The 24,827-nt window shown below is 41.6% G+C and overlaps 1 protein-coding gene and 1 pseudogene across 3 annotated transcripts; both read right to left on the reverse strand.

Annotated features, from left to right (window-relative positions):
- Positions 1 to 1,157: 1,157 nt before the first annotated feature.
- LOC117554443 (somatostatin receptor type 5-like) lies at positions 1,158 to 11,858 on the reverse strand. 3 transcript variants are annotated; one of them, XM_034228890.1, is made up of 4 exons: positions 11,598 to 11,858; positions 4,735 to 5,444; positions 3,415 to 3,825; positions 1,158 to 2,756 (listed from the first exon to the last, which is right to left on the reverse strand). In XM_034228890.1, exons 2-4 carry the CDS (start codon positions 5,419 to 5,421, stop codon positions 2,670 to 2,672), a joined length of 1,185 nt encoding a protein of 394 aa, XP_034084781.1. In that variant the 5' UTR covers positions 5,422 to 5,444; positions 11,598 to 11,858; the 3' UTR covers positions 1,158 to 2,669. The 3 variants fall into 3 exon arrangements, with proteins under 3 accessions (XP_034084781.1, XP_034084780.1, XP_034084779.1); XM_034228889.1 differs by having other exon boundaries at positions 11,587 to 11,858; XM_034228888.1 differs by lacking the exon at positions 11,598 to 11,858 and adding an exon at positions 10,674 to 11,571.
- A 1,092-nt stretch (positions 11,859 to 12,950) lies between these two features.
- LOC117554444 lies at positions 12,951 to 18,033 on the reverse strand (annotated as a pseudogene).
- Positions 18,034 to 24,827: the final 6,794 nt, after the last annotated feature.

The raw sequence follows: 24,827 nt of genomic DNA on the forward strand, positions 1-24,827 counted from the left end.
CACCCTGCCACACAAACAGGTTGTCAGTAAACATAGAATAAGGGCTGCGTATAGAAGTGCACTAATGAGGGAGGGGACATAAAGACAAGTGGAAGGCGCAGCAGCAAAGAGAGGAAATGGCAATACAGTAGAAGAGGAAATACCAACGAACTATGTGCAATATGTGCTATTTGTGCAATATATATACATGCCGTTAATAAATGTGCAATATATGCCTGGCTGCTAAATCCACAGAACTGTTACAGGGTGTGTATTTTTGTAAATTGTGTAACCTTTTATTTTATTCTATTTTTTATTCTATTTTACCTTTTTTTCTACTTTTTTATGCATGTAACATACGCAACATAATGTAACATAAAGCTGTCTTTGGCTCTTTTTCTGCTGTAACAACGTAAATGTCCCTTCTGTGGGACTAATAAAGGTATTCTGATGATTCTGAAAATGCTCAGGGGGAGAAAATGATAAAGGATACTGGAAACCCATGCTGTACAGCGATGGACATTAGTTACATTGCATAGACTAGATAAGCTTCACTGAATCAAATAATGTCAATGATATGTGTTGTAATTTAGTACAACTCCATTGGAATATAACAGGTTGATAGGCATAAACTTACTTTTTGTTTACATCTCAACCTGCATAAGTTAACTGCTAGATGTGTAAATGACCAATTGTTTGCTGACATGTTTTTTATATCAGCTTAAAAGATGACGTGTTATTGTTGAGTTTACAACTCCCCCACAATTAGTTATCCGTGTTTAAGAGAGTTCTCTAGTTAATTTGAAATATTTATTTTTCTGCACATTTGCGCATTATGTTGATTTCAAGTTACATCCTAAAATATGTTTACAAAAAGGTTTTATAGTCAGCTTTTCCTATTTTGTTGTATCACTTCTTACTTACTCAGTTTTTATTTTTATTTTGTGTGCCTTCTGAACAAGTTAAAAAGTAGTTACTTAAGACCCATACTATTATGCATTTATTCAACTTGAGAATGGAGATGGATCAAAGTTCCAGTAAGTCTTTCAACGTGTTCATGACATTGTAATTGAATATACTTCAAAACGGGAAAAAGTGAAGTGTATATCTATAGCTTTAATTTGGAGGAAACCAAACAAACAAAATCCCACCACCATTAACACAAATTGAAAGTCATCTGATTTTATTTTTCTGACATTAGATCTTTTATTTGTTTAAGGATGTAGAACTCAAAACTCCACAACTAAAGTGGCCTATAATCTTATTTTTGTTTTAATTCAGTGCTTTTCACACACAAACAATGTATCCTTCAAGGTATCAATTTTTCCACAGGTCCTTCTTGCTGAACTCAAACCCACCACAAACATTGTTAGCATGGTTTTGCTTGGCTTACGTTAAAATTTGCCACAGCAATTTCCCAATAAGGTTGGCATACAATATGAAAGCTCAAAGTCCAGGAGCTAAATGCTCACTTTACTTCTCCATGGCATCTGCTCCAGCAGATTCTGTTTTAGAAATATAAGATAGAAGAGATAGACGTATATGTACAATATTTGGCTGAGCGACTTCAAGGAATGTTTATAGATTAGTTACATTGATGTTAAAATGTCACAAAAAAGCCCTATCTAACAAGCCAGGAAAAATATAATTGTAATGGACATGACAAATGTTTTAACAAGCTTTACAATTAACCAACAGAGCAGTGCTCAATCTACTTAAAGCAGCACAAGTTTACTGTAAGAAAGAGAACAACTGCGGAATTTCAATATTACCGTAACTCCCGGTAAAAAAACAAAAAAACAAGGTGAAATGATCTGTACTAAAATGGCTCACATGATAAATTCAGCATAATGTATCGCAGCACCAAATATCAGAGAAAATAGCAGATTAATATTTGGGGAAGTACGGCTGTATCATTTATTGTTGACTGTTAGATGAAAGCGTTTTACAAGAAACAAAATGTGTTTACGAAACAAATATTTCCAAGATTCTTCCCTGAATGTTAAAGCTAGGGTATATGCAAATAGTTGTTTTTGTTGAAATTCTCTACTTTCCAACAATTATCAATAAATAAAAAAAACAAAAAACTACAAACGTTAACTGAAGTTTTTGCAGGCCTGTCCAATCAATTCATTTGGCCTGCAAGAAGTGATTGGACGGCCTACCTGCCCGTCTACCTGCCCAACCGTCCACCTGCACAAACTGGTGTTTCACGTGCTGGCTAATGTACATTATACAGTTTTCATCAAGATAACAGGTATACAGTGATTGCATCAATAGCAAAAAGCACCAGCAGTACATTTAACAAGGCTTCTTATATGATCAAATGTGAAAATAAATTGGAGAAAAATGCCTCCTGTATTTTTGTCTATGCAGTTAAGGTAAAAACAGCAGTTTGAGAGCATACAGCTTTTGAAACGTGTTTTGTTTCATTTTGAGATGTTGCATCTTTACATAGCCTAATGCTTGTACACTGCAGCCAGCCTAAATACAGTTCAAAGACATAGAGAACAAACACAAATCAGTAATGAGGGTTATTTGCTCACTCTGGTCCTCTCTACAAAAGTCCCAGTCAGATAGGGAGTATCAGCAATAAAGACAGGAAATACCTATCAAAGAATGGTCCAGGAGTGAACAGTCCCACGTCCCATTTTGTAGCACACTAGATCATGGTGACCATGCTTGAAGACTCAAAGCAATTGCTGGCCATTCAGCTCTGTTTTTGTAGTAAAAGGGTGATTGTCAAGGTCCTCAATAACCGGCATTTGGACAGGCTGCTGAAACATACCACAGACACATAGATTAGGAATACAATAAAGACAAAATGAAAAAACATTGACATAGGCTGAGACTTGTTGTCCATAAATAAATTCCTGGACATGTTATTGTTGAGAGTTACCACCTGGGGCTCAGTTCATTCGTGTTTATTACATTAAGTGGGCTTCATTACAAGAGTCACATTTCATTCAACTATGAAACATGTTTCTACTATAAGTATGACTTTAAATAATACAATACAATGACAAGGCTATATATTTTTTAAACACAACGATTATGCCTGCCCGGGTCCTTCTTTTGAAAGGGGCCCTATTATGCTCATTTTCAGGTTCATATTCGTATTTAACACAATAGGCACTTAGCATATCATATATAATAGTATAATGTGTTGGTGCAATGGAAGCGTGAGTGTTACGTAGTGAGGCGTTTCAGGCAGGGGGGGGGGGGGGACTTTGGGATTTTAACCTTTGCAGACCATTTACACACACATAAACCTATATTACACACTACAGGAAAGGGAAAACCCCCAAAAGGCATAAAAGGGCCTCTTTATGGTTAAGTACAGTATACCAGTTGTAAAATCTATTAGGCATGAGGTCGGAATGTTGGCTTTAATCAGAAACTAGATGGATCACATGAATATGGTTTACACAATACCTGAATGCTCTGCATGGTTCCATTCTGTGTGTGATTTTCTGGCGAGGAAACAGGATTGTGGTTTTCCTCGGGGGAAGTCGGTCTACCTCTCATCTGGCCTGCGTTCCCAGCAGTGTTTGGCTTCTGGATGCAGAGCACCTTCTTGAAGCTCTGCCTGAAGTTGTCAGAGAGGAAGCCGTAGAGGATTGGGTTGGCGCAGGAGTTGACATAGGTGAGGATGACCAGGAAGAAGTAGATGGCAGCATTGGTATTGCTCTCAGGGATGATATGAATCAGGTTGACCATGTTGGTAGTGAAGAAGGGCAGCCAACAAAGTACGAACACCAATACGATGATCACCACCATGCGTGTCACCTTCCGCTCTGATCTACGCCACCTGGTCCGGCCTGCACGCACACCCGCTGACCTCACCTGAAAGTGAGATGGGACGTTGAGAAGGTTTCATGAGACTTTGACAGAAGAAGCTACAGGGAAATTCAAAAGTGTATTCCAGCCTGATCTTCCGGGAATTGTGCCATACAACACAATTGCATTCTCAATAACTTTTTGAGGAAAACAAAACTTGCCCCAGATTACGTTTGTATACAGATATACAATATATTACAGATATGTTTCTAATCATGATCCATAGACGTCCATTCAGTGTGGAGGGCAGGGGGAAGAGTCAATGTTTACTTTATTTACTTCATACCTTAAAGGTGGGGTAGGTAATTTTCTTCAGAAACACTTTTTGTTATATTCCATGGAATGCTCTTAACGTCCCGATAGCAATGAATACATTAAATGCTTTGACAATAAATACATTAAAAAATGTCGTCTGTGGAAGCCGTGGCGCTTTAAAAAGCACGACCAATCATTTTAGCCGGCCTGGCTAAAATAACTGGATGGCCTACCTGCCTGTCAGCCTTCCATCTGTGCACAAACTTATCTCGTGCCCTCATTGGTCATGTGCGCGTTCGTGTGTGTTGGAGGAGGGGCTCTGTAAGGAAGTCTGAAGGAAGGAAGGGGCAGATTTTTTTCGGCTGCGTAGTTTCAAATTCTAGCGCACTCGAGCTGGTTTCTCCATTCTTACCTACCCTACCTTTAATGTCAATGTAAAGCACATACTTATTTTAAGACAAGCATGATATTTTACTTGAGCTATACAAGTAGTAGTGTGGACTAAACACAAGCAAGTAGTTTTGTTACGCTTTAGTTATCCTTAGTTTAAAATTAGAACATTAACTATATTGTTGTTTTTTAACTTAATCTTAATATGAGGCAGGAGTGTGTATTTAGAGACCATTAAAAGCCAAAGGCCAGTTCAATTTATCTCATTACCTTGATGACAATGAGCAGGTAGCAGAGGCAGATGACAACCAGAGGACCAAAGAAGCCCAAGATGGATGTGTAGAGGATGAAGGCAATGGCCCACAAATCGTGCGGCTCAGGCCAGGTAATGTTGCAGGTGTTGAACTCCTCCTGTACATGTGAGTAGATTGTGACGGGCAGCACGACCACAAAGGACACAACCCACACCATGCCATTCAAAGTCTTGGCCACCTGGGGCTTCCGCCAATTGGCACTGCGACCAGGATGAACCACAGCCATGTAGCGATCAATGCTCATCACCGTCAGGCAAAAGGTGGAGGAGAACTGGCACATGGCATCAGCAGTCATGTACACCTTGCAGAAGAAATCTCCATAAGGCCAGTAGGAAAGCACACTACTGGTGCCTAGGAAAGGAATTCCCAGGATGTAGAGTTCATCCGCCAAGGCTAGATTGAGGATGTACATGTTGGTTATAGTCTTCATCTTGGTGTAGCGAACCACCACATAGATGACCAGAGTGTTACCCAGAAGACCCACAATAAAGACGATGCTGTAGACAACTGCAGTGACCACGTTGAAGGACATTGGTTCGGGCAAGTCTGAGTTATTTGTGTGTGTGGGGTAGCTTGGGTAGGGCTTGGAGGAAGGCAAGGTGACGTTGTCAGATATTGACGTCCAATTGTAGTAGCCATCCATGTTGAAGGAGGTAGTGCTGGTGTCTGTTAGGATTACAGTAAATTAGGGAAAATGCAGACACAAATGTACAAATGTGATACTTGAAAACAACACATGTTAACTATACTAAGGAAATGCAATGTTCAGCTTGGATTGTCTGTCTGGCAGTTTGGCAGTTTGGGAAATGGGACCATCCAAGCAGTATCTGAACCCCGGGGCTGTTCTAAGGCGAGTTTTGTCTTTAAACAATCTATGTTATGTATACCTCTGCACCTTACAACAACACATGGGTTTGAGGCATTCTGGGCAAGGTGCCAATATTATTAGGGAAACGTTCCACTAAATGTCCTGGGCCAGTGGCCAACAGTCCATTTCTCTTAATGGGAAGTTAATCTTCCTAGAAAATTATAAGCAGGTTCCAAGTACTGTCATTGGAGTTGAATTACAGTAGATGTCCATAAATGTGGGAACAAGAACCAGCAGCAGCAAGTGGCACGTAGCCAAAATCCTCAAAGAGCTAGAGTGCCACAATGAAAAATATAAATTACGGGATTTGAAGTGGAACATAAGTAATTGATTTTATCAACTATTCCATTTGTTTTGTGAAATCCCTCAAGTGTGATAAAGTGTACTGGTTCTGAGGTAGCAATATACTTTAGGACTATATTCTAGCATATAAAAGTGTGATTGTATGTTGAGCTGATAATTTAAATGACAACAGGAAGTCATCTTGTCACTTGTCCCGCCAACTGGAAACATTTTTATTTTAGAATTGAGGTTCAACAGGAGATGAGTTAGACAATGGATAACTTCACTGATTGATGGATGTGTGCTCGTGTGCATTCATGCAGTCTGGGAACATCAGGAAGTTTGAGCTGAAGATGAATTCAAATCAGTGTCTTGTGTCCTTTCACTGCTGTTAACATCTTTTTTTTCAAAGTCAATTTAGTTCTAATTTTGCCTTGTAATATAATCTGTGTGGTAGAAGTTCTCAGATATTTAACCATATTGAAGGTAGTAAAACAATGGAGTAAAAATAGTCTGCTACAAGTTAAAATAAAACAACATTGAATTAAATGACTAGAAGTAACATTTAGCAAATTGACTCACTTCATATTTAAAATATATTTTAATTGGTGATGGATTCATGTGAACATTGTTCTAATGTTGCAGCCGGTAAAGGTGGAGTTAATTGTAAAGTGTGCAGCACCTCAATATTGTACATAATAAATGTACGTAAATTCCACCAATTATAATGCAGCTGAATGTTAGTGAATTTAAGACCCTTGATTCAGATAGTAAAATGTTGATTCCACCACAGAGCAATTGATTAAAGAGTAATTCATAATTTAATTTTAGACGTTCATCTTTAATATTACAACCAAACTTAAAATAATGATATAAGGTTGTGAAGGTATCCCTAATTGACATATAACATATAAAGCATATTACAGCAATTAAAACAATGGCTGCCCCCATTAATAATGGAATTTCTACTGCCATTATGAGACTTCATCAACAATATCCCCACCTGCTGCCTTGTGTTTGACCTATAATAATAATACTAATAATAACCTTAAAGCAGTCAGTTGTCAGCCAAAAATGTGTTGCACAAATAAGAAGTGTGACGTAAAGATGCATTGAACCGCGCTTCAAAACACGGGAATGACGCGAAGCCCGCACTGTGATGTTGAGAACACAAACACAGGAGCCCACACAGGAGCCCCTGTCCCCCTTTACACTGCTTGGTATTTGAAATGGTGTCAACTGATCTATAACACCTTCAGCACACAGCCATCCGATGCCTGGCTCGTTATTATTAAATCTTAATTTTGCCAAATAAACCTTTATGGCTCACAAGTTTTCCAAACGCACATGTCCACGCAGGGCCGTCCCTGGCCAACATGAGGCCCCATGCAAAGTTATATGATGAGGCCCTCTGTTTCGCGAGCGTCAACGGAGGGGAGCCTCGCAGCGGCGAAACCCTGCCGCGCCACTACCCCTCGATTCCACCGGGTCCGTCTGCGTCGCGGTTTTGGTCCGGCCTCCTCCGGCGTCATACCCTACCGGGCGCGTTTCAGGAGCATTTCAGGGCTCGCAGTTTCGTAACGGCCCCTACACACGGCGGCGTGCGTTGCCGCTTCAACGCTTCTGCCCATTCACTTTGAATGGGGTGACGTCACGATTCGCCGAACTGCATTGTGGGAGCAAAGCGTAGCTTCTCTCGCGGTGCTCGCTGCAAAAGTAGAGCAATGTTCTACTTTTGCCGCCTCACGGAGGCGTCAGCCAATCAAATCCCGCGTATGCAAATCTGACAGCACAAGCGCTAGCCAATCAATGTTGGGAGAGCCAGACCGCAGTTATTTCCCATATATCAAAAAATGGAGGAGGAAATTATCGTGGCGTTAGGGAATCACCCGGTACTATATGACCAGTCCCTCTTTACATACAGGGATACAAACCGGAGGAGCCAGGCATGGGGGGAGGTGGCAGAGACAGTGGGTGAAACTGGTAGGTTTTCGCCTGTTTGGGGAGTTTATAGCCAGTGTACTTCGTTTGAATGGACAGCTAGCAAGCATAGACAGTATATTTAGCCAGCATGGATGTAGCATGAATGCTTTGCTTTGTATGTCCGGGGCGGGACATTCATGTGATTGGTTGTTGGTCGCGTTGTTCGTAAAAAATCCCCAAGCTTCAGACACGCCCACCGCCAAGCGGTAACGCACGCCGCCGTGTGTAGGGGCCGTAACTTTATTCGTAACCCCTAGATTCCTCCGGGTCCGTCTGCGCCGCGTTACGGCCGCGTCACGGGTGTGCCGTGGCGTTCGAAAGGATCGCGGCCACTCTAGTCAATGGGTGCTATTCCACCAGACGCGCCATGTTACGGCTCAGAAGCGTCCCAGAAGCGTCTCGGCGCTGGGCTCCGCTCAAAATAGGATTCAAGTCTATTTTTCGACGCGAGGCGTTGCAGAGGCGGCAGGCAGGAAGTGGACCGGTGACAACATCCGGCCCATCCCCCAAATAAACTAATTTGCAGACCCTATCCCTCGTAGTCTTTCAAGTAGGAGAAATGCCAGCGTTCTCCTCCGGTCAGGCACTGTGTAAATGATATATATAGAATAATTATGATGATGAATGCATTTTTTTACCACTAAAATACAGCAACACATCTTTGATTCATGTCGTTTATAACTGGAATATTACAATTATTATTAACCCTTAGATGCACGAGTGACTGGACCCTACACTCTTCCATAAGTGGGTCTAAAAGGACCTGTATTAGAATGTGTTGTTATGCCATTTTTGTCAGTTTGGTTAAGAAAAATCATTTGTATAATATTTATTATTATATTTTGGTTCACATTAGAAATATTTAATATTTAATTTTTCACAATTTATAATTTTAGACATTTTTTTTACATTTTGAAAAAAAAAACATTTTGAGCATATTGATGCAAAGATCTCCGCTATTCGGAGACCCTCACAGTATTCCAGTCCCTTTTCAAAACTCATCTCTTCCCCCCCACCCCCATCAATCCATGCCGGTTGATCAAGTTTGATAGTCCTATACCCCCCACCCTAACCTTCTCTTATTTTGTAAAGTGATTTTGAGTCCTTGAAAAGCCCTATACAAATAAAATGTAGTATTATTATTATTATTATCATTATCATTATTATTATTATTATTATTATTATTATTATTATTATTATTATTATTATTATTATTATTATTATTATTATTATTATTATTATTATTATTATTATACTTACAGGTATCAGATCTTGCTGTGTAAAATAATCTTCCTGCGAGGTGTCACTTGTGATGTAGTCTGTGTGGTATACAGTGAATGTATTCCTGACAGCAACAGGTGATAAGAATCAAAGATTCCCATAGGATTCCATAGAAAATGCATGCGGGTCATTTTTGACCCACTTATGGAAGCTTGGGGTAGTAATACAACAACTACAATTTCTTAAAATGTCAATTTAAAATGTGAATGGCATGATATCCAAAACATGTTTTTTGAGGAATAACTGGAATATGAAATGATAAAAAAATGGAATTACAAAGGTAGGCTACTTCAAGAAAACCACCTCCCCGGGTCCAAAAAGACCCACTTATGCATCTAAGGGTTAACTTTGTCTGTACAAAGTAGCCTGTCCAGGAAATATGCCCAAATCAACAAAAACTGCGAGCCGGCACGCAAGACACTCCGCTTCTGAAATGCTTCTGAAACGCTCCTGCAACGCGCCCGGTAGGGTATGACGCCGGACCAAAACCGCGGCGCAGCCGTGACGCGACGTAGACGGACCCGGTGGAATCGAGGGGTTAGTGTGCGGAGTTTAAATCTATCAAGTCATATTACAGTATAAAGGAAATACAGTTTAAACTGCCGTATGAGAAGACGCCGACGTGTCACACTTATCATTCATATCACACTGATATGTATCACATCATCAATCAGATCATTGATCATATAATATCACAATATTTCCTTATCTGACTCAGCTTCTCGAGCCGTATCTGGCCGTGCAATACTTGGTTAGCCTACATTGTCACATATACTGTATGCAGACGTATTATTTTAAGCAACACATTAAGTTGACGAAACACTCAACTCAAATGTAGCCTAATTAAAGTCAGATCCCCTCGTGTCTTAGATGACATAAAACTGTTGCAGCCTACGCTTTCAAACACTTGGTAGTTTATTTTTTAACCAGTTGTTCTGTATTCTCCTTGCAGGTGCAATTATGTGGCTTGTATCCTGGATTATATGTTTAAGTAATGGATGTTTAAAGTTCATATTTGTCTAATATTTGTTTACTTTTCATTAATGAAGTATGACGCTGCGCTGTCAGTACACTTGTCCCTGTTTGTGGTTGGTCAAATGTAGCTAACCCCGCCCCTTTCACGTGAACGCGCTCTCAGCTGGAGAGAGAAACCCTGGCTTGATTGACCGAGTTGATAACCAGCATCGTAGGACCGCTTAGCGAGATCTCGTTTGTTAGGGTTAGTTAAAATAACTCAAACATATCCAGGGTCTGTTGAACTGGCTTCGTACAGGGCACAGGTGGCTGCATAGCAGCGCTAATGTCAAAGACACAAACATTATAGCCTACATTATATTTGTATTTGACCAGGATGCAGTGACACAAATATTTGGGAAGGAGCCTGCTCTAGCCTACAGCACCCGTCGCCCCTGACTATGATACAAGTATTTCATTAATTTACATTTACATTTCTCTTTTAAATTGCGTGGTATTCAACGTACCTGTGCGCCTTTTCCTCTCCACCTATATCAGTAGGCGTGTTGCGCGTCTCCCGCGATATTCATCAGGTATCTCTGGGGTCAAAATCAACTCTCTCGTTATTTTCCTCAGTCGCTTGAAAGAGAAACCTCACACTTGAATTTTCATCCTGCGGCATTTTCTTGATGTCACCACGCTCAGATTTCCATTTCCACAGTCGCTAAAAGCAACCTTATCTTCCAAGTCTCAAGGAAATTCTGTGCGTCCTAAAGCTGATCTTTCCCAGGGTCATTTAGCGCTTCGACGCATTCTGCGAGTATTTATGTGGAAAACGTCCCCCCGCCTTTTGGATGGGAAAGTCCCACCCATCGGTGGTTGCAATCACCTGACAGCACGAGACTAGTTGTTGGTGTAAAAACACACTTTTTTTCCCCGTTTTTTATTTAGAGGCAGTGGTGGGAATATAACTTAGATCTTGAGTAAAAGTAGAAGTACCATAGAGTAGGAATACTCTGTAACAACAAGTGAAAGTCCTGCCATCAAAATGTTACTCAATTAAAAGTAGAAAAGTATTGGCATCAAAATAAACTTAAAGTACCAAAAGTACTCATTTTGCAGATCGGTCCATTTCAGCATATTATATACTACATGTTTTGATTATACATATTGCTGCATTAATGAGTTTAATAAAACTGGTAAAGGTACAGTTTAATTGCTTTGTATACTGCAGGGTAGCTTGTGAATTTACTCCAGGTTTAATTAAGTCTTATTTAAATAAGCTAAGTAACTAAAGATAATTAAAAACAAATGACTGGGAGAAAAATGACACAATTTACCTCTGAATTGTAGTGGAGTAGAAGTACAAAGTAACACAAAATTGTACTTGAATAGTATACACCACTGTTTAGAGGTTCCAGTAAATATAGTCATACAAACTTTTTCCCTACTGTGAATGAGAGACAGCCAGAGTTATGGAGGTGCAGCCTGGGGAACAGATCACCTTGATGGTGGCCCGGGGCACCTGAGACGGAGGGAGAGATAAATTAGGCTAAAACGGAAAAGTGGTGGAAGGAGGATGAAATTGCACATTGAAGGAGATGTGATGATAATTGTTTGGGAAAGCTGCCTAATTTGAAGCCATTAGCTTCATGTTGTTGTCATCCAATGCAGCGTTAACAACAGGCTGCCACACACACACACACACACACACACACACACACACACACACACACACACACACACACACACACACACACACACACACACACACACACACACACACACACACACACACACACACACACACACACACACACACACACACACACACACACACACACACACACACACACACACACACTAACAGAGCTGAGATTTGTTCTGCTGTAAAGCTGTGGCAACCATACTATACTCTGCATGAATCAAGCTGAACAAACACCTGACACAGCCCTTATGATGAGTGATTAAGTTGTTAATGTGTGACATTATTGAAGGTGACAGTGTGATCTGGTGTCTGCATGATGATGATGATGATGATGATGATGCAGTGAGCCCGGCTGTGTGAGGCGTCTCTATCTCAGCCGTTTGCATCACTGCCTCTCAGTCTCTCCCACAATCGCACACACACACACACACACGCACGCACGCACGCACGCACGCACGCACGCACGCACGCACGCACGCACGCACACACACCAAACACAAGATAAAGTTGCCAGTATAAAATGCCTCTGTAGGGAACAAAAGTGTGTATGTGCAAATCCAAGCATGTGTGTGTTTGCATGCGTGTTTACAGTGTGTACTACACCATTGCATTTTTTTGTAAGCTATTAGTCTGAAGCATCAATTGGGGTTAATAGGGGACAGTAGGAAGTTGATGATGTCTCATTCTTTATGGGCCAGTCTGACTGGTCCTAACCAGACCAAACAGGCAGATATATGAGACTTGTGATTGAGTGTTTAAGTAAACACTTTCAAAGCCAGGTTGTCTAGTGTGTGTTTTTTGGACCTTATTGTCTGACCACTGGATTTTGGTTTCCTTATCTGCTACTGGTGAGGTTTTGCCTGTTTTGCCAGTTCCTCTAAGTCTTTTGCATTCATGTATTTTGTGTCCTTTTCTTGTTTGCAACTAGTTTTGTTACCTGAAGCTCCACCAAGTGTAAACACCAAAATGTGTCTCCAGAGAAAGAGAAAAAACGATCTGGTGTAAGGAGTGAGCTTAACCTCTGTATCCCCGCACTCCTCATGAGGAGCAGCTCGAGAGTAAATTAGCTGCTATTTGTAAAAGACCTCCCAGAATATATATTTAAAAAAAACCTCTCGTTTTGTTTTATTGATTCTGGAGAAAAAAATGGAGACAAGATGATCACAAAACAGTGTATAAAAAAAGCCTGATTTAGTCTACTCTCATTGATATGAATGGATGGGTAAACACCTGAACTATGATGCGTTTTTGCATCCTATGTTCTGCTAACAAAAAACACCAGCCTATAAGAATAATCAATGTTAGCACCAAGGTTAAAAGCGGTCATGAAGGAGATAGCCACTAAATTATGAAGCTGTACAAAGGCCAGATGACCACAGCTGTGAGGTACATCAACACCGCCAACACGTTGCATGCGGTCAGGACTTTGTCAAATGGTGCGGGGAAGAGAGACAGAAGGCGGCAGACGGTAAAGATGATGACGAGGAGGGCAAAGATGAAGCAAATGGAGTAGACAGCGACACACCACTGGAGGCCTTGATAACTAAGTACTGGCGGTGGTCCAAGCAGATGAAGATGATGCAGGCCACGAAGGCCTCCAGAACCTTGAGGAGGCCCGGGACTGTGGACAGGAACCCACTCAGCTCGTCGGGTTTGGCTCGGGTCAGCCCCACTTCAACGGCGTACAGGATAAAGACCGGACAGGAAGTGACTGTGGCACCGATCTGTCTGCTGCAGCTGGAGAAAGTGTAGAACCTGGGATAGATGATGCACGCTGCTAGCACCTGTGTGAGGAAAAGGTAATTATACACTGAACAAAAATATAAACACAACACTTTTGTTTTTGCTCCCATTTTTCATGAGATGAACTCAAAGATCTAAAACATTTTCTATAAACACAAAATAACCATTTCTCTCAAATATTGTAAATCTGTGATCGTGAGCACTTCTCCTTTGCCGAGATAATCCATCCCACCTCACAGGTGTGGCATATCAAGATGCTGATTAGACAGCATGATTATTGCACAGGTATGCCTTAGGCTGCGTTCAGACCAGACGCGATGCAATGTTTGGGGGCGGCGCGATTACATGTAAAGTCAATGCAGAGACGCGATCAGACGCGAATTCGCTCCGACGGCGCGCATGAAGCGGTGGATGCGGCGCGAATTACGCGATTGAGGCGATTGAAGGGGGCCGCGTCAAACACGAGAGTTCAATTTTTTCAACTCGGGCGTCAAATTCACGTGACGCGTTCTCGCGGAAGCCAATCAGCGGTGAGGATCTCAGCCTGCCGTCACTGACGTTCAACCGGAAAACATCAGCCATTAGCTGTTAGCAGTTAGCACACAGAGATCACAGATCCTCATATTCAGAGTTGGGTGTAACGCGTTACAAAGTAATATTACTTTTGTCGGTAACGGAGTAGTGTAACGCGCTACTTTTATAATTCAGTAATCAAACTACAGTTACTACCATTGCCCCGACACGCGTTACTTCGTTACTTAGGCTACTAAAATCAGTCATAATCAAACCTCAACAAACACCTGCAAAGAACACATGCTAAGGTGAAGCTAACGCACAGCTATTTGTTGTTTGTTTATATCACGTAGTCTGTTCTTCTTCTCTGTTTTCCGGTTGTTGCCTGTTTTGAATGACGAATACACACTACCGCCGCCTGCTGGTAAGGAGAGTTATTGCCACTCACGCATGTGCAGTTCGTACGTGCTCGGCTGAAGTCTTGGCGGTGTGCTCCAGTCTGGTTCCAGTGCAACACATGGCCAACACGCAGGAGAACACGCCGACGCAACAGCGTGAGCAGAGATAGACTGCGCAAAATATACAGATAGCAGGAGACAGAGGACAGCCATGGTCAGATAGGAAAATATTCAGGATCTGGATCAGTCTTATGCGACAATGGAAACTGAACTAAAGAGAACATTTGAAACTTTAGCAGTCTGCGTGATCTGCCTGCAGGGAGGGGCGGGCCGGCCCTGCGAGTAAAGTAACGAGTAAAGTAACGAGTTACTTTATGTAGAGAGTAACGAAGTAGTGTAATATATTACTTTTTTTTAGTAACGACCCCATCTCTGCTCATATCTGTTCAGAAACTGTACAAAAGTTGAACAAGAACAAACCACAGACTGTCTGTGTCATGGCGAATACAGTCGCTGGTTTATTTATGTCTGTAGGCCATTGTTATGAGTGTGGAGTGAGCATATACAACGTTAGCTTAGCCTGGTCGACCCAATCTCCATTCAGAAAACAAGCATTTTAAAAGGTTTTTCGCCTGCCGTCTTGTCAAAGCATTAATTCATGGTTTTTACTAACCGGTATCAGTATGTTGTTACGTCGGCATCATTTAGAAACGTGTATTACAATTTAATCACGGTAAAATATGTTCATTTTGTTGTAGTTGTAGCTCCCGAGCCAGCGCGTCTTGTTTGAATGATGCAGTAAACACAGCTGGCAGCCGCGGTGAAACTCGACCGACTAGAGCGATGCGATAGGAGCGTTTAGAGCGAAGCGAATATTCGCATCGCGTCCGGTCTGAACGCAGCATTAGGCTGGCCACAATAAAAGGCCACTCTAAAATGTTCAGTTTTATCACACAGCACAATGCCACAGATGTCGCAAGTTTTGAGGGAGCGTGCAATTGGCATGCTGACAGCAGGAATGTCCACCAGAGCTGTTGCCCGTGAATTGAATGTTCATTTCTCTACCATAAGCCGTCTCCAAAGGCGTTTCAGAGAATTTGGCAGTACATCCAACCGGCCTCACAACCGCAGACCACGTGTAACCACACCAGCCCAGGACCTCCACATCCAGCATGTTCACCTCCAAGATCGTCTGAGACCAGCCACTCGGACAGCTGCTGCAACAATCGGTTTGCATAACCAAAGAATTTCTGCACAAACTGTCAGAAACCGTCTCAGGGAAGCTCATCTGCATGCTCGTCGTCCTCATCGGGGTCTAGACCTGACTCCGGTTCGTCGTCGTAACCGACTTGAGCGGGCAAATGCTCACATTCGATGGCGTCTGGCACGTTGGAGAGGTGTTCTCTTCACGGATGAATCCCGGTTTTCACTGTTCAGGGCAGATGGCAGACAGCGTGTGTGGCGTCGTGTGGGTGAGCGGTTTTCTGATGTCAATGTTGTGAATCGAGTGGCCCATGGTGGTGGTGGGGTTATGGTATGGGCAAGCGTATGTTATGGACGACGAACACAGGTGCATTTTATTGATGGCATTGTGAATGCACAGAGATACCGTGACGAGATCCTGAGGCCCATTGTTGTGCCATTCATCCACGACCATCACCTCATGTTGCAGCATGATAATGCACGGCCCCATGTTGCAAGGATATGTACACAATTCCTGGAGGCTGAAAACATCCCAGTTCTTGCATGGCCAGCATACTCACCGGACATGTCACCCATTGAGCATGTTTGGGATGCTCTGGATCGGCGTATACGACAGCGTGTTCCAGTTCCTGCCAATATCCAGCAACTTCGCACAGCCATTGAAGAGGAGTGGACCAACATTCCACAGGCCACAATCAACAACCTGATCAACTCTATGCGAAGGAGATGTGTTGCACTGCGTGAGGCAAATGGCGGTCACACCAGATACTGACTGGTTTTCGGACCCCCCCAATAAAGCAAAACTGCACGTTTCAGAGTGGCCTTTTATTGTGGCCAGCCTAAGGCACACCTGTGCAATAATCATGCTGTCTAATCAGCATCTTGATATGCCACACCAGTGAGGTGGGATGGATTATCTCGGCAAAGGAGAAGTGCTCACTATCACGGATATTTTCAGATTTGTGAACAATATTTGAGAGAAATGGTTATTTTGTGTTTATAGAAAATGTTTTAGATCTTTGAGTTCATCTCATGAAAGATGGGAGCAAAAACAAAAGTGTTGCATTTATATTTTGTTCAGTGTACGTATGAGAAATGATTAATTCTAACCTTACTGTCAGTCTTTTTTACTTATAAGAACAATTGCACACTTAATGTAAATTATATCCTACTCTTACATTTTGTTAGCTGTAATTTGACCTTCATTGTGTTCATTTGATAGATAGTCTACAGATTATATATTTTACTTTTCAGTTCTGTGTTTCTGTTATTTTTGTGTTTGTTAATTTCTTTTTTTTGTTCTCACATTATGTGCAAGGCCTTGTTTTAACTTGCTGCTGTGATGAAAGGGTTCACTTATCACTTATTGATAACCCCTTTTTTTATATTAGCAACAGTAAAAAGTATATTAGCACCAGTAAATAATAAACATACATTTTTACAACAGCCTAATGTCAAAGTTAGTCAAATGTGATTATTATCATCTGGTTTGGGGAGTTGTGGCTATATTAAAATATAATTTTTTATGTTAATAAAACTCAGCTTCTGTAAATCTCTTTTTAATTGAATTGTAGGGGTTAAAAACAAAGTGAACCAAATGAAACAATTTCAGGACATTTTTCTTAAAAAGTACATCAATTAATTGTGTGATAAGGTGGATTTGTTTTCCCTCTGTACCCTTATGTTTACATTTTCATCTTGGCTCACATACTGTATTTATTTAAAAGGTTAGCTCGTTCATTTAGGTTAAAATGCATCTTCTTTTCAACCTGTAGACTTTAATATTCCCAATAACACTAATGTCACTGGCTTCAACAACAACCCATGTCAAGTTTATAATACAAATATTTGTAAACAAAGACAAATGAGAAGATACCAACCATTAGAGTTGCCAACATGGCAAACGCGGCAGTGAAGTCCTCCCAGGAGATCGGCAACTTAGAGCTGAGGCTGAAGAACTCCAGGAAGAGTATGAGAAAGGTGACGCAGAAGCACAAGCACCAGGTGAACATGCACCACGTTCAGAAGGACTCTGCCCTGTTTCCCACTGAAGCCACCAGGCTGAAGGAGATACAGGTGAGGATCAGCTCCAGTATCCGCACGATGCCCACAGGCACTGTCAGTGTCCTGAAATCCAGTGTCACCATGGTGGTTGTAATCCTGTTACTGTGGTTCTAGAGAGATATTTAATAAGATATCCTCTTTTCACCAGCTTGTTTCCTCTTCCTTTTTAATTTGTTTTATTATTTTTGCTTTCTCAGGTCTCGCAGCTCATCCGGTTAGTCCTGCCTGAATGACGGATACAGAAAAGATGAATTCAGAAACAATGGCCGGTCCCTTGTCAACGCCCATCCGTACCTTCTTCCTTAAATGGTCAGTAAGGAAATGTTAAATAAGCGTGTGAGATATATGGAGGGTTTTTCTAGGGGTGGGGTATCAGGTGTTTCCCTTTTTTTTTTGCTTATCAGTTGTATGCATATGGCATGCCTCAATACAATAATTCAAATGATTTACAGCAGTTGTGTCCAACAGGAACTGCACCCTATGAAGTGTCCTTTCACTTCACCCTTTTTCTTATTCATTATGTTTGCTAACTTAACGGCTTGCCCAAACATCTATGGATTCAATCTGTAAATGCGTTACAGGAGGCTTAAAGGAATCTGGCCTCAGTGCTACAGAAGAATAATGTAAGATATACACGGAGCTTATATTTGTCTTTCACTGGATATGAAATGTAGGTCTGAAATACTGCATAGTATGATATTAATGTTGCTTTTTAGGACATGGATTAATCAACTAAGGGCTTTAAATTACAGTACTGTTCCAAATGAAAACCACTTTACTGCCAACTGTTTTAGATGACCACACACACACACATGCACGCACACACGCACGCACACACACACACACACACACACACACACACACACACACACACACACACACACACACACACACACACACACACACACACACACACACACACACACACACACACACACACACACATACCATGTATACATCACTTCAGGGGACATTACATTGACTTACATGCATTTCCTGGAGACTTATCCTAACCTTAACCATAACCAACACATGCCTAACCCTTAACCTTACCCTAACCCTAATCCTAACAAAGTCTTCACCCTAAAATTAATGATTCCCCTCATGGGGACCTCCAATTTGTCCCCATAAGGGAAGCCAGTCCCCACACGTGACTATGTAAACAGATTTAGGTCCCCACAAGTATAGTAATGCTAGGCCACACACACACACACACACACACACACACACACACACACACACACACACACACACACACACACACACACACACACACACACACACACACACACACACCACACACACACACACACACACACCTGGTACAATACATTCATGTGTTTGCATGCGTGTTTACAGTGTGTACTACACCATTGCATTTTTTTGTAAGCATTTAGTCTGAAGCATCAATTGGGGTTAATAGGGGACAGTAGGAAGTTGATGATGTCTCATTCTTTATGGGCCAGTCTGACTGGTCCTAACCAGACCAAACAGGCAGATATATGAGACTTGTGATTGAGTGTTTAAGTAAACACTTTCAAAGCCTGTGTATAGAGGCTTGCCCTGCAGGGACAGTGGTGTGCAGTGGTACTGTTACGATAATGACATGGCTCATTCACACTGTATTTTGTCCAATGAGGGCAATGCCAGCTGTCAGTTTCAAGGTTACTACGTCAATAAAAAATCCTTTTGAACCATGCACACCATATTTTCAGGTGTATATTTTACCTTGTAAAACGATTTGCTTTTCTTACAGAGTCAACCAAAGCTGTTGGCATTACAGAAAGCGGACCAAACCTAAACGTGTCAAACTGGAGTTATGGGGAATCAAGCAGAACAGATCTTTTGAATTACTCAGAGACCTCTCCGTCCCTCTTCTTATTTCCTTCTCCCTTGAGTTTCCTCACTAACCTTATTCCCTTTATCACCCACTCATTTCATATAGGGAACAGATCCATTGTTTTCCTGCCAGGTTGTCTAGTGTGTGTTTTTTGGACCTTATTGTCTGACCACTGGATTTTGGTTTCCTTATCTGCTACTGGTGAGGTTTTGCCTGTTTTGCCGGTTCCTTTAAGCCTTTTGCATTCATGTATTTTGTGTCCTTTTCTTGTTTGCAACTAGTTTTGTTACCTGAAGCTCCACCAAGTGTAAACACCAAAGTGTGTCTACAGAGAAAGAGAAAAAACGATCTGGTGTAAGGAGTGAGCTTAACCTCGGTATCCCCACACTCCTCATCGCAGCATGAGGAGCAGCTCCAGCCTAAATTAGCTGCTATTTGCAAAAGACCTCCCAGAATATATATTTTTTTTAAAAGAGTCTACTCTCATTGATATGAATGGATGGGTAAACATATGTAAAACTCAGGCAATTTAATAGTACCCCACAGTGTAGTCAATCTGGCAAAAATGTTTTTCTCTTTTATAAAATGACAAGAACAGCAGCTCATTGTATGTTTCTATACAGAAGTACCCTAAATCGTCCTTGAATGGCCTTTAAATCAATAGAGTGTACATTCTTATAACATTGGCTGCAGTGATCTAATTTCCTTACACTAATTTCCTCAAAACAAACCTAACCCTTTTTACAGGTAATAAGTTATTGTAACGGACTACATTTCTAAAGTTACTTTATCATCCCAACTCCTTACTGAGCTGAATCAATACTCCACCTCTGATCACCACGATGAGGCAAAACATGTGTGTGTGTGTTTTGGTGTGCAGGAAAGGGTTGAGTGGAGGACAAAGAAAGTTGAAGTGAATTAATGAGAGGAGTCCAGAGTGGCGACGCTGTGGCTGGCGCTGTGTGTTCATGTCAGAAGATGAAAAGGTTTTAAAAATATAAAAAATCAATCGGTATCTGTGCTGTATGATCACTCTTCTAGAAAACCCACACACAATATCAATGAGAGTTTTTTTTAAAAATGTATCATTAAATTACATTTTACACAATATATCCGTACTTAAAGGAATACCAGTAGAAAGTATGAAAGCAAATTACATCTGTTGTTTCACTATGGGATTAATTACTTTGAGAACGTTTGAATTCATAGTTGTGATGCGCATGAGCTTGGGGAATTATTTTGCATGTAAAGATTGTTCATTTAATTAACTGCAGACTTATGACTAGCTAGTTAGGTTAATAACTTGTGCTTAACTGTGAGAGCAAAGCAAACTGCTGTGTGTTTCCTCTGATTGTATCAATAAAATAAGATAAAAAACATCTTAAAACAATCTGAGTTTCCAGGAAATGTTTCTCCTAATCTGAAGATTTAAAAAAAAAAAAAGAGTATCACCCAGACATCATACTCAGTCTTTGATAAGCTATAAAAGTCCTCAGTGTGTCTTTTTGCATTATGCTAATTTGTTAAGAACTCAGGCACTTAGGAGGTAGGACCCAATTGCACACCCGGGAGACAGAGGTAAAGTATTGGTAAGATACTTTATTTTTCCAAAAAACAGGCAAGATGAACAAAAACAAAGTCACTATTGAATCTCAGGTTGAGATGACAAAAAAAAATAAGAACAAAATGAAAATTGCTCACGTGGTGAGGAACAAAACTTTTCACGAGTACAAAAGAGCATAGACCTGACCAAGGCAAAAGACAAGGAGCATAGACCTGACCATGACAAGAAACAAGACGAACTGACAAAGAACACACGGGAAACATGGGAATTTAAACACTGGATAACAAGACACAGGTGGGGACAATCAGGGGCGGGGCTGACGCTGATGAGGGCGGGAGACACACAAGGGCTGACAGGTGAAAACAATCAGGAAATTAGACACACCAGGGAAACTAACGACAGACAGGAAAACACAGGGAAAAAGACCAGACAATACACAGGGAGGAAAACATGACAAGGAGTCCTTCTCACTTCGGTTAAATGGATTCCTTGCGTCCCTCACTTGCGTCGTTTCCCTGCGTCTTGTCCCTCCCACCAGGGAAGCATGGAGAGACGCAAGAGAGGCTTCTCAATACTCAAATTTCCCCTCCTCGACTCCCCTCCTCGGTTCCCCTCCTCGAGACTTAGACCCGCCCACAGGAGATGCGAGCGGAGGACCGAGGAGGGGAACCGAGGAGAGGGGAAGCAGCAGACGTTTTAAGAAATGAGAACTCCTCTCCTCTGAGCGGTCATTTTAAAGAGACGTCCGTTCATTATTACGTGGCAACAGCTGCATCAGCTGTCGAGTGTTTTGTCATAGCCATGGGCGTCGCCTGGGGTAGGCATCCGGGGCTTTAGCCCCGGATGTTTTTTCTTTAGCCCCGGACAAATTCTCCCTCAATAATATAATACATTAACCTACTTTACCTATAGGACGGACGGCAGAAATGTAATTTCCCAAGTTCAGTGAATGCAACACAGAGGCAAGACGACGCCACCAGACCAATCAGAGAGTTGCATGGAAATAAACGTGTTTTATTGGCTGACAGGTACGTACCTCTCCTCTGTGACAATGTTTACACTTTAAACTGTCAGCCCCGGACGCGGAGATTCTGAAGATGGACATTAGAAGTTTTTTTAATAAAAAAGACGGTAATTCTCAAGTGGTGGCTCACACAACAACCCCAGAGCCACCACCTGAGCCAGGTGAACAAGGTATGTACATGTCAGTAAACTTACAAGTTATGCGAACATGTAAGCAAAGCATAAAATACAGCTACGTTGACGTTACTTTGAATCGCGCGGGTAAGCTAAACCGTTAGCAAGTAGCTATAGCTAGCCAGATTAAATAAACACTTTGTCATACAATCTAAATGTTGTGTTTTTTAGCGTTACCTGGTGATTTCAAAGAAAGCTCTCTGGGAAATGTTGACTTACTGTCAGTGTTCGACATGTAGCTATAAGCTACTTTACAGTAGTACAGTTGATCCTGATTCCTGAGTCCTGTCAGTTAAAGTGGTTCATAGTTAGCTTAGCTAAGCATCAATGTAGCACTGAAATATATGGATGTGAATTACTCAAACTACATTTGTATAGGAATGATTCTGTCCTATTGGCAGATAACTACTCTTAACAGTGATATCTACAAGAGGTTTCCAATGTAAATTTAACTATTTTCAATTGGTTAGTATTACATTTTGTGACAGTGTGGTGACACTCATTTTAATGAAGACACATTTGTGTATCTTGAAATTCATTTATTTGACAGAGCTGGAAACTGATACATACTTGTTTGTGTTTACCTACACAGTCATCACAGATGAGCCAAACAGAGTAGAGGATGAAGAAATGAGAACAGGAGAAAGGGACACACAAGAAGGAGATACAACAGATAAGAACAACAATGAACAGGAACATCAGAACAGACAAGAGTCAATGGGTAACTGGGGAACTGATTTAGGGACTGCAGATACAGGGCCAAGGCAAGTGAGACATCACTGCTTTCCATCCGGCATGTTTGGCCAGCAAAAAAGATCATTTCAACCAAGTTGGTTTGATACTTTTAAATGGCTTGAATATTCTACAACTGCCAATGCAGCATTCTGCTTTAGTTTTAGAATATATGGCAAACCAAAGCAGTCAAGGGATCAAAGGGACACCCTCACCACCTCAGGATACACAAACTGGAAGCGTTCATTGGATTCTTTTCGAGAACATGAAAAGTCAAACGTACACAAGGCCTCAATTATTCTCTGGAAGAGCTTTAAAGCCACCCAGGTCCACAGGGACATCACACAGCAGCTACATGCTGCAAATGTCAGTGAGATTCAGGAACGTAGGGAGTATCTGAAACGCATAGCAGCAGTGACAGCCTTTCTTGGGAAGCAAGGGATTGCTTTCAGAGGGCACAACGAAGCAGCAGAGAGTGATAACAAGGGTAATTTTTATGGAATTCATGAAGCTTCTTGAAAACTTTGATCCTTTTCTGCAAACCTATAAGCCACCTTCATGTGTGACCTACCTCTCACCCTCATCACAGAATGAGATGATTGAAAGCACCGCCAACGTTATAATGGCAAGGATAATATCTGAGATCAAAGAGGCAAAAATGTACTCGGTAATGGTGGATGAAGCAAGAGATAATCACACAGAGCAGCTTGCATTGTGTGTGCGATATGTAAGTCCACAAGGCTCAGTGATAGAAAGGTTCCTTGGACTTTCTCAGCTTGCAGCATTTGATGCTAAAACCATCACTGACACAATAGAGCAGCTACTTGACAAACATGGAATAGGACATCTTAAATGTGTTGCCCAGAGTTATGATGGTGCTGCTGTTATGAGTGGAAAAGTGAGAGGTGTACAAGCTCGGTTTAGAGAGAAGCATCCAGAAGCACTTTATGTTCACTGCTATGCCCATGAACTCAATCTTGTCCTTTGCGCCACTTGCAAAGCCATCCCAGAGGCACGTGACTTCTTTGATCTCCTGGAGTGTCTCTACTCTTTCTTCTCCACATCTCTTGTCCACCATCAGAGATTGGAAACATTTCAGAAACAGCTAGAGGTAGGGAACAAACAACTTGTTCAGCTGTCACACACTCGCTGGGCATGTCAAATTGAGTCGGTGAATGCAATCCTAAAAAACCTCCCTGCTTTGATCCAGACTTTAGGGAGCCTTCCAGCCCCTCTGGCAAAGGGACTGGAAAGCAAGCTTTGCAAATTCAGTACCATATACATGCTTGTCCTGTTCCAGACACTGCTCTCAACCACTCAGGGCCTGCACAAATACCTGCAGAAAGAAACAATTGACTTGGTGCAGGCAGTAAATTACAAAACAGCAGTTGAGAACACACTGAAAAGTTACCGAAGTGACGAGAAAGCACATGAGGTCTATGACAAGACCAAGGCCCTGTGCAATGATCTGGATATTCCCGAAACTGTGACACAGAGGAAGAAGCGAAGAAACATGGAAGACTTTGTAGTTGAGGCATCATGTGGAGCAAGGTCAGACCTGACAACAGGAGATGACTTGAGAGGGAGAATCTTCTTTCCAGTTCTCGACAGAATGCTGGAGGAGCTTCAAAACAGGTTTTCTGGAGTTGGGGAAAAAATATTAATCGGCATACAGGCATGTCACCCTGCTTCTGAGAATTTCCTGAATGAAGAGGCACT

The sequence above is a fragment of the Gymnodraco acuticeps genome, unplaced genomic scaffold (assembly GCF_902827175.1).
Source record: "Gymnodraco acuticeps unplaced genomic scaffold, fGymAcu1.1, whole genome shotgun sequence".
In the NCBI taxonomy this organism is placed as follows: domain Eukaryota; kingdom Metazoa; phylum Chordata; class Actinopteri; order Perciformes; family Bathydraconidae; genus Gymnodraco; species Gymnodraco acuticeps.

What these genes read in the sequence shown, in the direction of transcription:
- LOC117554443 (XM_034228890.1), bottom strand. Translation starts at nt 5,421, where the DNA reads ATGGATGGCTACTACAATTGGACGTCAATATCTGACAACGTCACCTTG. An exon ending in ACCTGCTCATTGTCATCAAG is followed by an intron (nt 3,826 to 4,734) that starts GTAATGAGATAA and finishes TCTCACTTTCAG; the next exon opens with GTGAGGTCAGCGGGTGTGCG. An exon ending in GAACCATGCAGAGCATTCAG is followed by an intron (nt 2,757 to 3,414) that starts GTATTGTGTAAA and finishes GGTATGTTTCAG; the next exon opens with CAGCCTGTCCAAATGCCGGT.